Source organism: Macrobrachium nipponense, chromosome 27, assembly GCF_015104395.2.
Source record: "Macrobrachium nipponense isolate FS-2020 chromosome 27, ASM1510439v2, whole genome shotgun sequence".
Lineage (NCBI taxonomy): Eukaryota > Metazoa > Arthropoda > Malacostraca > Decapoda > Palaemonidae > Macrobrachium > Macrobrachium nipponense.
In genome coordinates this window covers 64115466-64129533 of record NC_087216.1, presented here as the reverse complement: position 1 = coordinate 64129533, position 14068 = coordinate 64115466, and the positions used below count along the sequence as shown (strand labels likewise).

General features: G+C 35.9%; 1 protein-coding gene across 1 annotated transcript; it reads right to left on the bottom strand.

The window, feature by feature from the left end:
* Positions 1-471: 471 nt before the first annotated feature.
* Positions 472-2013, bottom strand: LOC135200705 (neurofilament medium polypeptide-like). The gene is made up of 2 exons (XM_064229313.1): positions 1658-2013; positions 472-1054 (listed from the first exon to the last, which is right to left on the bottom strand). Exons 1-2 carry the CDS (start codon positions 2011-2013, stop codon positions 472-474), a joined length of 939 nt encoding a protein of 312 aa, XP_064085383.1.
* Between the last annotated feature and the right edge of the window lie 12055 nt (positions 2014-14068).

Sequence of the window (14068 nt, the reverse complement as noted above, 5' to 3'; positions counted from 1 at the left end):
ATTGCTAATAGTAGATAGTGGAGAAACTGCCATCCATCCAATTCCTTTCCGAGACAACTGACCCCGAGTCTTTTCCTCCGAGTTTTTGAGACCATTAACCGGTAATCCTCAGCTGATGGTGTCTGGTCTCTTCCCAACTTCCATTTACCTTTCTTCAACTTCGCTCATTAACAAGTTTCTTCTTTTTTACTTTTTTCTTCTTAACGCTCCAAAATACATCGTTGTCTCCTCCTCCTCCTCCTCCTCCTCCTCCTCTCGTCTGGCAATTTCGTTTTAAGCCATTTGGCGATTGACCATTTCTGAAATGGAAGCAAAGGAGCTACTTTCTGGGATGGGAGAGGATTCCACCTCTCTGGAATGAGAGAAGATTCCGTTGCCTCATCAACTGTGTTCTTGTAACCAGCGTAAGCATTTTAATGTTATCTGCGGAAATGTTTCCTTTAATGTTCATTTGTTTTTAAACAAGTTATCTTATTTGTGGCTGTAGCAATTTTTGCCGCTGGAGTTTTCACCGTATGACTTTTCCCCATAGGACTTTTTGCCACTGGAGTTTTTGCCGTGCGACTTTTTGCCACTGGAGTTTTCACCGTAGAACTTTTTGCTGCTGGAGTTTTCATCGTAGGACTTTTTGCTGCTGGAGTTTTCACCGTAGAACTTTTTGCTGCTGGAGTTTTCATCGTAGAACTTTTTGCTGCTGGAGTTTTCATCGTAGGACTTTTTGCTGCTGGAGTTTTCACCGTAGAACTTTTTGCTGCTGGATTTTTCATCGTAGGACTTTTTGCTGCTGGAGTTTTCACCATAGAACTTTTTGCTGCTGGAGTTTTCATTGTAGAACTTTTTGCTGCTGGAATTTTCATCATAGGACTTTTTGCTGCTGGAGTTTTCACCGTAGAACATTTTGCTGTTGGAATTTTCATCGTAGGACTTTTTGCTGCTGGAGTTTTCATCGTAGGACTTTTTGCTGCTGGATTTTTCATCGTAGGACTTTTTGCTGCTGGAGTTTTCATAGTAGAACTTTTTGCTGCTGGAGTTTTCATCGTAGAATTTTTTGCTGCTGGAGTTTTCATCGTAGGACCCCGAGTCTTTTCCTCCGAGTTTTTGAGACCATTAACCGGTAATCCTCAGCTGATGGTGTCTGGTCTCTTCCCAACTTCCATTTACATTTCTTCAACTTCGCTCATTAACAAGTTTCTTCTTTTTTACTTTTTTCTTTTATCGCTCCAAAAATGCATCGTTGTCTCCTCCTCCTCCTCCCCTCCTCCTCTCCTCTCGTCTGGCAATTCGTTTCAAGCCATTTGGCGATTGACCATTTCTGAAATGGAAGCAAAGGAGCTACTTTCTGGGATGGGAGAGGATTCCACCTCTCTGGAATGAGAGAAGATTCCGTTGCCTCATCAACTGTGTTCTTGTAAGCAGCGTAAGCATTTTAATGTTATCTGCGGAAATGTTTCATTTAATGTTCATTTGTTTTTAAACAAGTTATCTTATTTGTGGCTGTAGCAATTTTTGCCACTGGAGTTTTCACCGTATGACTTTTCCCCATAGGACTTTTTGCCACTGGAGTTTTTGCCGTTGCGACTTTGCCGTGCGACTTTTTGCCGTGCGACTTTTTGCCACTGGATTTTCACCGTAGAACTTTTGCTGCTGGAGTTTTCACCCGTAGACTGCTGCTGGAGGTTTTTCACGTAGAATTTTTGCTGCTGGAGTTTTCACCGTAGAACTTTTTGCTGCTGGAGTTTTCACCGTAGGACTTTTTGCTGCTGGAGTTTTCACCGTAGGACTTTTTGCTGCTGGAGTTTTCACCGTAGAACTTTTTGCTGCTGGAGTTTTCACCGTAGAACTTTTTGCTGCTGGAGTTTTCACCTTAGAACTTTTTGCTGCTGGAATTTTCATCGTAGGACTTTTTGCTGCTGGAGTTTTCACTGTAGAACTTTTTGCTGCTGGAGTTTTCATCATAGGACTTTTTGCTGCTGGAGTTTTCACCGTAGAACATTTTGCTGCTGGAGTTTTCATCATAGGACTTTTTGCTGCTGAGTTTTACCGTAGAACATTTTGCTGCTGGATTTTCATCGTAGGACTTTTTGCTGCTGGAGTTTTCATCGTAGGACTTTTTGCTGCTGGATTTTTCATCGTAGGACTTTTTGCTGCTGGAGTTTTCATAGTAGAACTTTTTGCTGCTGGAGTTTTTATCGTAGAAATTTTTGCTGCTGGAGTTTTCACCGTAGGACTTTTTGCTGCTGGAGTTTTCACCGTAGAACTTTTTGCTGCTGGAGTTTTCACCGTAGGACTTTTTGCTGCTGGAGTTTTCACCGTAGGACTTTTTGCTGCTGGATTTTTCATCGTAGAACTTTTTGCTGCTGGAGTTTTCATCTTAGAACTTTTTGCTGCTGGGGTTTTCATCGTAGGACTTTTTGGTGCTGGAGTTTTCACCGTAGAACTTTTTGCTGCTGGAGTTTTCATCGTAGGACTTTTTGCTGCTGGAGTTTTCACTTTTGGAATTTTTGCCGCTAGAGTTTTCATCGTAGGACTTTTTGCCGCAAGGTATTTTTACTGCATGGAATTGCTGCCGCGAGAAATTGTTGCCGTACAATTAATAGAGTATGTCCAAAGTATGATGATTAAAGTTTATTTATAACAGAAAAATCGGGTAAAATAAATTCAAGTTATAATACTGCAATGTTCAAGATATAAAAAATAGTAAATATTAGGGAAAATAAAGGGTTAAGGTAAAAATAATGCAAGTTAAAATTAATTTGAAAATGATGCAAGTTCATCGCAATATCTAAAGAATGAAAATATAAAGCTGTAATCCAAGTTTAGAGTGATGAATTTCATTGCAATACTTTGTCAGTTGTCAAAGTTATGCTGAGAATCGTACATTGAAACAATTATTTGTATTTTTACATGAATATCTTTGTACCTTTTCTTCATGGAAGTTTCATTGCCGCTTTCGAGGTCTGGACTTTTCTTTTTTGCTACACACTTCGCTTTTTGAAATGTTTACAAGTTTCCAAATATTTGGGTGGGTGTTTGTGACACAACTTTGTGAGGCGTTATGGAACCTTTTACTTTATTGTTGGTGTTTGGTAAAGTATTCAAGGTCTGTTCTTGAACATTCCATATAACACAGGAAACGTTAGAGCGACTCTTCCTCTGCGATGGCTTTTGCCTCTTATCCCCCCCCCAACCCCACCCGCTATGAATGTAATGGGTTTCGAAGTAGGAAATCAGGTCTTGAGGCAAATCGCCATTGTGGACTAGTTCCTCCTCCTCCTCCTCAGATGCACCAAAAGCATCTTTAGGAGGAACAAATACGAGCGCTGGAAAAAGCACTGACCCAAGGCCTTCAATTCGAATCACTTTGATAGGGCACTTTATGGCCAAAATCAGATACATTTCGGAGAAAATGGTTGACTAAATGTAACGAACATCCGGTTACTTTCGCATTTGCAAAATTATTTTGAATAGTATCATAAGTGACTTTCAAAATCAACCATGACTCTCAGGTTGTCAAGTTGAACGCAGACTTTAGAACGTGGAGAACTGTTTCGTATGTCGTCTCCGTTGATTTGTTAGGAAGTACCCAGGGCATAATATTCGTGGTTCACTAATGTTATCTATACCCCGTTGGGGGGTATTGCCGTCAGTGCACCTCATGTAAAAGGCGATGGTTAGTTGCATTTTGCCACAAATATCTGTAACCAGAAGTCATTTGAATAATAAGAGAGTTAAAAATGGTAAAATAAAAACCACTGGGGCTAGATGACTGGAGGGTGGATGACCAACTTACCAAGTTGCAGACCTCTAGTCTCACTCAGTCGTTTTTAAGATCTTGAGGGCGGACAGAAAACAGTGCGGACGGACAGACGAAGCCATCTCAATAGTTTTCTTTTACAAAAAACTAAAATCTTGAAAACGATTCCATCTGCAAAAGAAAACTGAGATAATCAGCAGTGGTATACATATGAGCGAGTGCAATAAAAGCATTTTGAGTATTAATATTAGCAATGAGTCATCGTCTGAGTTTGGATAACATTATTATGGAGTAATCAGTTCTCGATCATCTCTATAATAAGTAATACGTAATAATACGAATCATTCTAAAAAATAAGAGAGAAAAAAAGACATAGTAATAGAAAACGGTTGTGCAGTGGCTATACTAACTAGGAAATAGTAATTGGTGAATATTAAACTGGTCCCGTCATGGGATAAATACATATCCAACGTAAAATAAAATAAAATTATATGAAATTTATGGACCAATCCAGACTTCCAATTTCATCACGATGAAAGAGGCGTCTATTTATGTCAACGTAAAAATGCATTTGTGCCATGAAATGCATCGTATCTAAATGCAGTCCTTTGATTGGAGTAAATGTGAAGCGCTATTAATCTGAATCGAGTTCTGATGTGGTTGATTGACTCTCAGATCAGTAAACATGACATGCAGGAGCTTGTGAATCATGTTCCGTCGTTTTTCGACCTGATGGGATAATGCTTTGTGTATTTCATTACATTTTGATTTCTATTCATATATGATGCGATTTTTGGGGAGAGTGGTTTCGATGGCAACCTACATTTAATTATAGTTCAGGTGATATACAGTCTGTACGGTATTTTACACAGAATCAAGGATTAAACTGAGTCTTCTGATTTTTCAAAAGAGTCAGCATCATAATTTGCGATATTAAGAACCTCTCAACGTAAAATAAATAATTTTAAAAGGCTCTTCACTCTTATAAGAAGGCGAATGTGACGTACACGTCAAACCTCATTAAGAATATGGGATCAAATATGGATGAATACTTTTGCAGGCTTTCATCAATTTCAGTGCTAACGTGACTAAACTTCAAAGGGTAACGCAATTATATACGAAAAATTATATAAAAAAAGTTTCCCTTCGCTCTCATTTGTTTACATAATCATTCCTGTTACTCTGAAACTGTCTCAGTCTCCTGATTCAAATATGATTTTTGTAATACTTTCATTTTACCTACTGAGCAGACCGCCGCTTCATATGCCACCGAAACACCTGACGATTCCTTTCTTCTTGAAAGCTCTGTAGGTCTCGCTTCTGCTATAGCTTCCGAATTCTCCCCTCGCTCCTTTTTCTCATATTTATAAAAATCTTTGAATCGAGTAATATAACCTCTTAGTCTTTGGGATTTGGATATAATCTAACCTAACTTGGTTAACCTGACCTGCGCTAGGTAAATTCGTCGGTGCCTCATACATCAGTAACCATACCTTAAAAAAATAGTATTTTAAAAATTTTTATTATATTCATATAAGTCTATTATCTGATAATGAAAATGGGTGGAATTTCAACAACTCTAAACACTATTTCACTGGCTGGAATTCGCCAACATACCCTTTGTTTGTGGTTGAGGTTTTCTACCAACCAATTTATTTTTAATACTTCTCTTTTGCTTCATATGATTTTTTACGGCATTCTGAACTATTTCCAAAAGTCAGGTCGGAAATCGAGGCACAAACATCAGCAGAGATAAGTCTTTGTCTAACTGAGCAGTTTTGGAAAGTTCGAATAACTTAAGTTTTCCCTGAACATACAGGAAAAACGCGTGACTTGTAAAGTTTAAAAGGAATTTGGTTGGGTGCGTGGGGGGGGGGGGGGGGGGGCGCTTTTCTGTTACCAAGTTTTGTTTAGTTTTGTAATATTTCACATGAAGGGAAATACTACAAGAGAAGAAATGTATTTTCTACATTTCTTGTAGCATTTCGTTCCATGTTTGGCTCTGACTGTTTTTATCTTTGTAGACATGGTTATTGCAAGAAAATCTTGGTCCATTCAAAAATTGTATTTTCACTTTTTAGTTCAATTCAATACGACGGGTTTAAGAAAGATTTTTTATATTTCTTTTTTTAGTAAAATTTCAGCTTTTGCGAAATGTAACAGATTTATGATCGTACTGAACGAAATTGATATCCTGTCCGGACAAAGAATGTTTGAAAAGTCCGCAGAGTTATTAATTATCCTACAGAGTCAGAGAAGGTATAAAATTCCGTAGAGTTATGAACCTTTCTACGGAGTCAAAGAAGTTGTGAAAAATCTGAAGACTTTCTTATAAATCCTGAGAAATTGGAAAGGTCACTGTAGGGTCGTTAGAGGTCACTGCTGACCTACTGATCCTTTAAAGTTGTATTCGTCACTGGAATTGAGTAACATGCAAACTTTCAAGTCCATCGGGCGAAGGGAACAGGTCGAAAATGAGTCACAAATTGTTACCCGAACAGGCAGACAGACAGACATTGACGCAGAAGCAAGTTAAAATGAAAAACATGCAATTAAAAACAGTGAGTGCAATAACTGGCCTTCAACTTTTTCAACTCAAAACAAACTTGGAAATGATCTCAAAAAAACAATGAATTTCCTGTGTAGATATGACGTCTTTAGCCGACCGGCGCTTTCATTTGTCGAACTCGGGTCCATTTGCCTGTGTTCTCGGCTCAAGGGCACAAGTGAAATAAATCCTTTACGTTACTTTTAATATTTTCATCTACATTATCATCAAATATAGTTCCACAAAGCATCATAAAATAAAATTCGCTACCTTTATGGTCACAAAAAATTCATAGGCACCATGGAATTAACTTCTCTGATGCAACGTCACCACGACAGACAAAAACATTCATAATCTAATATCCGAATTAAAAAAAAAGATGAAATCTAATTCTAAATCGAGGGCTGCATAATATAGCGTTGCCATATACGGACCCGAGGTCTATTCGCACAACAAAAAGAATACCTGACATTTATGCAGAATAAATTGTAACACGTGAATATCGAGCTTAATGAAGAGGAAAGGAAAGAGAGAACTCATTGACTCGTTACTTCAAAGCTTCGTGTGTTGATACATTTATACTTTTTTGGCTGCAAAAGATAATAATAGACGGAAAGAGGAGCCCTTTCCCCGGAGCAATGAAAAACAAAGGACTATGTTTTTTGTCACCTTCTCAGTCTCTTATCTTCACGTTTTTATTTCATACTTCTTATTCCCGGTGTAATTTTCTCCAGGAATTATGGGTATTAGCAGGAAGGCGAGATAGACAATTTTCTTTTTGTCCTCAGTTTTCATCATATTTTCTGTAATATTTCGTAAATGGCTGCCTGAAATATATGGGTTACAGAAGGTGCGTTTTCTCTCATTTTTAACAATGTCGTAAATTGCTTCATAATATTCAAGGATTTTTATAAAGGAAAGGGGTGGTAAAATTCGATAACCTTATTTTGATTTACTTACATAACATGATTACTTCGGTGAGAAACTTGTCACTGCTTCTTAGCTCCTAGATCTTGAGTGCATGGTTGATACCGGAGACTGAACAGTGTCAGTCTCCTTCAAACATTTCAGCTGTTTCTGTGTCTTGAGAGCAACGAGCGAGGAAGGAAAATGCAGCTTTGCAAAGATACTACATCGATCGAACATACTTAGGATCCGAACGAGGCCAACTAAAGTTGTAGACTATACGACACTAATGTATAAGGCGATACTTGTGCATTTTCTCATAAATTTCGAGTAGTAATTCATCACCTCTTCTTAAAAGAATAACGTATATAGTTAGAGATTTTTTTACTTTTTCCCTGGGGCTCGCGTTCCCCTGGAATTGCTGACGCCCCCAGGTTGAGAAACACTACCTATAGGTAAAATGCTACGTTGCCGAAACCTATCACCGTCGTCATGCGGGAACTAGACGGTAAAAATAATCTACATTTTATAGATGCTCAGTTCATCTATGGAGCCATAAATTCCGGGAACGCTTCCCCCGCATAATACGGCGCCAGTGCTGTTTAATGTGTTTGATTATTTATTCATATGGGTCATTTATACGAGGCCAGCTATTGAGGGGGGCGTTTGTCCCCTCGTCGTTCACGGTGGCGCCATTTGCCCCCTCTTTTATTCCCTCCCATCATTCGGGTCTTTAACGTTTACGGTAACAGGTTGCCCTTCCCAACGGACTCTGGATGAGCAAAGAAATGAAAGACTGTCATCACCCTGTTAGTGTTTCCATGGGTCTGACGGTAAATTTCTCACGCGATTTATCTTTCATGGTTTTATATCTCGTTGATGATTTGGGCCGATGAAGTTGAATGCGACGTATGATTGGTGTCGTAAACAAAAAAAGTACTCGTCCGCCAATCACGGACGGCTTCAAATGAATTAGCTGAGAAATATTTTACCGTAACTTTTTAAATGAAAACAGAGGTAGCATACACCTCCACATTTAATAATAATTCACATTTTAATTTCCTTGTTTGCACAGAAGTTGAGGCAATCTTAGCTTCTACCGTTATATTAATGCTCTTTTTTTCCATAACTTTATATATCTGACAAAATTCCGCACCAGTGAGGAATCCCATCCCAAAACATACTCTATTATGATATTCTTAAAAGAGAGAGAGAGAACCGTCACGAAAGGTAGCATTAGCCAAAGAAGACGTTTATATCCTGGACGCCAGACAGTCAATAAATAATGAAGAGACGACGATTTTCGTCGGAAATACGGCCCAAACCGATTATTTGGTGTGACATAAGGAAGGGGTGGGAGGAAGGAGAAGGGAGAGGGCGTCCTAACATGACGCAATATCAATTTTGGGGGAATAAAGGGACGGTGGAGAAATCAGAAATCAATAAGGTTCGGGAAAGCGGAGAGAGGGTAAAAAGGGTCAGGTTTTTCTCGTTGTATTATATACCACCTCCTCCTCCATCCCCCCTCCTTCTTCTTCTTCTTCGATGTGTCTGGATGGCACAGTTTTCTTCTTTATGTCTTTTCTGAGTAAAAATTTTTACTTATCCACTCTTTTTCAATAGACTGCCATGATAATATTCTTTAGGGCGATGATATTTTCATTCCTGCTTTTCATAAATAACATCGTTTAAAGTTTCCCCCTTTGCAAAAATTTATCTGTGAATCCTGCTGAAGGGTCATTTTCAATGCTAGATACTGATCCCACTGGAAATTATAACGTGTTGCTTTTAACTCGTATTACTTTCCATACTAAATTTCCATGATACTTCATTCACGTCATACACACACATTATATATATGTATATATATATATATATATATATAGATATTATATATATATATATATATATATATATATATATATATATATATATATATATATATATATATATATATATACGTATATGTGTGTGTGTTAAACGATATTTGTTTTAATATTTGTGAAGAAGAAAAACGTCACCCGTGGTATAAGTGACAGAAATTTTATCAGTAGATACATAAAAGAACTATTTCGTATTCGCCTGTTACTTATTGTAAAATGCGAAGAGAAGAAAATGGAAGAGTAAGAGAGGAGAAGAAAACAAAGAAAAAAAAAGAAATCCAGCTTCCGATTCCCTTTCTGGGAGACGGAGACTTTTGAAATATTCAGCGAAGAAAAAATAGACTCTGGTTTGAAGAGCTCTTGGTGCAAAGTGCAGCCCAGAGTCTTTGCCCCCCCCCGACACAGAGACAAAGGAGAAACGACAAAAGGAATCGTGGCAAAGGTATAGAAATCCGTAGACTTATTACCTTTTCTCACTGTAGGGTCGTTAGAGGTCACTTGCTTGACCTACTGATCATGAAGGTTGTTATTGTCCAAGGAATTTTTAGTAACCATGAAAAGACAGACAGACAGACAAGACAGACAGACAGACAGACACAGACGAGAAGGCATGTTAAATATAAGCATGTAACGACGTTATGATTCCCCCGCAACTGATCTCTAGCTGCTTCAATGAGCGCAGGGATATGAATTTGTGGAGCACAAGTATAAAATCCCTTTAGTTCTAAAAGTTGTTATAAGTTAAACACAGCAAAAGGCAAGGCAGAGAGGACTCAAAATCAAACAAGTTCGTAAAAACAAAACCGGGGCAGATGAGAGTCGTTATTCTAATTATGGGATAAGTGACAGCAGGGTGCCTCCTGACCTTTATTTAAATTAGTTATTCTTTCTGTATATAATTCCTCTCTATGACCGCTGTACATTTTTCTCGTGTCTAGATTATATATATATATATATATATATATATATATATTATATATATATATATATATATATAATATATATATATATATATATATATATATATATATATATATATATATATATATAAAATATAGACATGTGCATATATATACACTAAATAAATGGTGTTATGTGTATTTAAAAAAAAATACCTGTAATGCAATTGTACGGAATACAGTCACAAACTAGTTCTATGAAATATTCTCGTCTCATTTAGGAGTGGTAAACAAAACAAGCGGTGTCCACTAATGACGAAATGCCATTGTAAGATTGGGACCTTAATGAACCCCATTAGAGAAGCCTAATTAAGGGTAATTAGAAGAAGACTACTCTGGAACGGCTCCATTGTGCATTTTTTAATTCCAGACTCAGATTGTAATTAAGATTCCAATTTAGTGATTTTCCTACCTTTAGGTGATCATTTGCACTGACGGTTTCTGAAAGTTTTGTTGAATAAAACGACGAAATTATAAAACGGAAATTAGAAATTGAGAGTAAAAAACATAATGTCAGTAGACATTAATTATCGCTTTATTATAAACTAAAGGTTCTATTTGCCCGTGTACTACCTTTTCCATTCATATTATAGCTACAATTATAGAAAAGTCTGCAATTTTTATTCGAACTTAGCATTCGTATGAGAAAAATGTCGAAATGCGATGATTATGAGTATCTGCCTCAGTAAAGGAAACTTTTAAAAGTCAAAAGATCTTGCAGACCTCTTTCGTTTATTTTTCCTTCGTGGCATTTATCTTTATATATATATATATATATATATACCTATATATATATATATATATATATATATATATATATATATATATATTTATGTGTGTGTGTGTGTGTTAAACGATATTTTGTTTTAATCTTTGTGAAGATGAAAAAAACAAAACATCATCTGTGGTATAAGTAACAGAAATTATAAAGTAGATACATAAAGAACTATTGCGTTTATTCGCCTATTACTTTATTGTAAAATACGAAGATAAGAAATGGAAGAGTAAGAGAGCAGAAAAAAAAAAAAAAAAAGAAAAAAAGAAATCCAGTTTCAGATTCCCTTCTGAGAGACGGAGGCTTTTGAAATATTCAGCGAAGAAAATAGACTCTGGGGGGTGGAAGAGCTCTCTGGTGCAAAGTGCAGCCCAGAGTCTTTGCCCGACACAGAGACAAAGGAGAAACGACAAAAGGAATCATGACAAAGGTATAGAATTCCCGTTAACTTATTTAACCTTTCTACGGAGTCAAAGATGTGAAAATCCGAAGACTTTCATGTAAATCCTGAGATATTGGGGAGGCTCACTGTAGGGTCGTTAGAGGTAACTGCTGGCCTACTGACCAAATTGAAGGTTGTATTGTCATGGAATTAGTAACCGTGAAAAAAGAAACAGACAGACAGACAGACAGACAGACAGACAGACAGACAGACGACAGACAGACAGACAGACAGACAGACAGACAGAAACAGACAGACAGACGCAGAAGGCAAAAACAAAATATAAAGCATGTAACCACGTTATGATTCCCTCTCAACTGATCTCTAGCTGCTTCAATGAGCGCAGGATATGAATTCTTGGAGACACAAGTAATAAAAAATCCCTTTAGCTCTAAAAGTTTGTTTATAATTAGTTACAGCAAAAGGCAGAGGACTCAAACTCAACAAGGCGTAAACAACCGGGCGGGCAGTGAGAATCGTTATTCTAATTATGGGATAAATGACAGCAGGTGCTTCTTGGCCTTTATTAAAATTAGTATCTCTTTATGTATATAATTCCTCTCTAGGAACCGCTGTAAAATTTTTTCGTGTAAAAATATATATATATATATCTATATATATATATATAGATATATATATAGAATATAGACTATATATATATATAGTATATATAGATATATATATATATATATTTATATATATATATATAGATATATATATATATATATATATATATATATATATATATATAGATATAGATAATATATATATATATAATCTATATATATATTTTTATTTTTGTTTATTTATTTATAAATATATACATGTGCATATATGTACACATAAATGTGTGTTATGTGTAATTTTTATAAAAAAAAAAAAAATACCTGTACTGCAAGTGCACGGAATACCAGTCACAAATACATCTATGAATATTTATTCATTTAGGAGTGGTAAACAAAACAAGCGGTGTCCACTAATGACGAAATGGCCATTGTAAGATTGGGACCTTAATGAACCTCATTAGAGAAGCCTCATTAAGGGGCGGTAATTAGAAGAAGACTACTCTGGATCGGCTCAATTATTCATTTGGTTCCAGACTTTCATTTGTAATTAAGATTCCAATTTTTAGTGATTTCTATCCCTTTGGTGATCATTTGCACTGACGGTTTGTAAAGTTTGAATAAAACAAAACGACGAGATAAAAAACGGAAAATTAGAGGAGAGAAACAAACATAATGTCAGCAACATTAATTATCGCTTTAGAATAAACTAAAGGTGTATTTGATGTATACTACCTTTTCCATTCATAATTATAGCTACAAATTATAGAAAAGTCTGCAATTTTTATTTGGAATTTAGCATTCGTAAGAGAAAAAATGTCGAAAATGCGATGATTGACTCACTGGAATTTTCCCGTTCGAAAGAACCTCAATAATAATTGCCATAATTGCCAGAAGAAGCAACGCACCTCTGAATAAAAAAAAAAGAAAGAAAAAAAAGAGGGGGGGGTGGGGTTGGGGGGAAGGTCATAGTTTACAAGGTATTCAGAGGCAGAGGCCAGCAGTGGGTTTCATATCGATTATGTAATCATTCTGTTCTTTGAAGAAAAATCATAATAAAAATGTGAAGAGAAGTTAGAAATTTCCCCTTAATGTTTCAATAAGTCTTTGGCGTTCTTATTCATTCCTAGAGGAAATGATTTATGGCTGAAGTTTTTTGGTAGATGAACTTTGTTTAATAATGGTCGAGATCTCTTCCAATCCAGATCAAATTGGAACTTTTCAATTCATTCCATCTGAGAGGAAGTTTTTGCTCCTCTCTAGAAATTGAACTGATATGCTTGAAACAAAGCGAGATATTTTTCTCATGTTGTCATTCCTCTCTTAAAATAGATTAGCAACACACACACACAGAGAGAGAGAGAGAGGAGAGAGAGAGAGAGAGAGAGTCATGATGGTTAATCTACCTAACGAAAAAAAAAAATGATCAAATTTGATCCAGGGTAGATTTGAACGACAGATATGTGAGGAAAGAGTCAATCCTTAATTCTCTTCAAATTCACATTGGCGGATTCAATGATGATGGACCAGTTTATAAGTTTTATCTGGTGAGATGGAAGCAGGAAACGAGTCTTATGACTGGTTCGAAAACATTAATATTGAAAAATATTGATTGATTAGTGTTTTACGTCCAAATACAAATGCAAAAGAAACTTGAGTGATTGTTTGACAAAAGTTGCATTTTTATGTGTAATTCGACGATCAGGAAACGGCTTTTGAATGACACTGATGCGAATTTTTATGTAACAATACCCTTTCCTATCAGGAGTTTTCGTGGCTGTTTTAAAAGATATTACACAAATAGCAAGATTTCAATTAAACGCTCATGATGTAGATGGCAATCAGTGATTTTCTATTTCTAAAATGCTGTACAGGAATGGTAAAATATTTATATGAACTGCATTGCAAATTGATATAATACAACTATGTATACATGTGTGTGTATATATTATATGTATATAATTAAGTTTATCTCTCTCTCTCTATCTCATACATATATATATATATATATATATATATATATATATATATATATATATATATATATATATATATATATATATATATATATATATATATATATATATATATATATATATATATATATATATATATATATATTATAACACTATGAGTCTGTTGAGTAATTCGTAAACCATCCTGCGTTAATTGTATACAAAAAGTAATCATGCCTTCAATGATAATAAAGAAACTAATGACTTAACGAATCAGTATTTT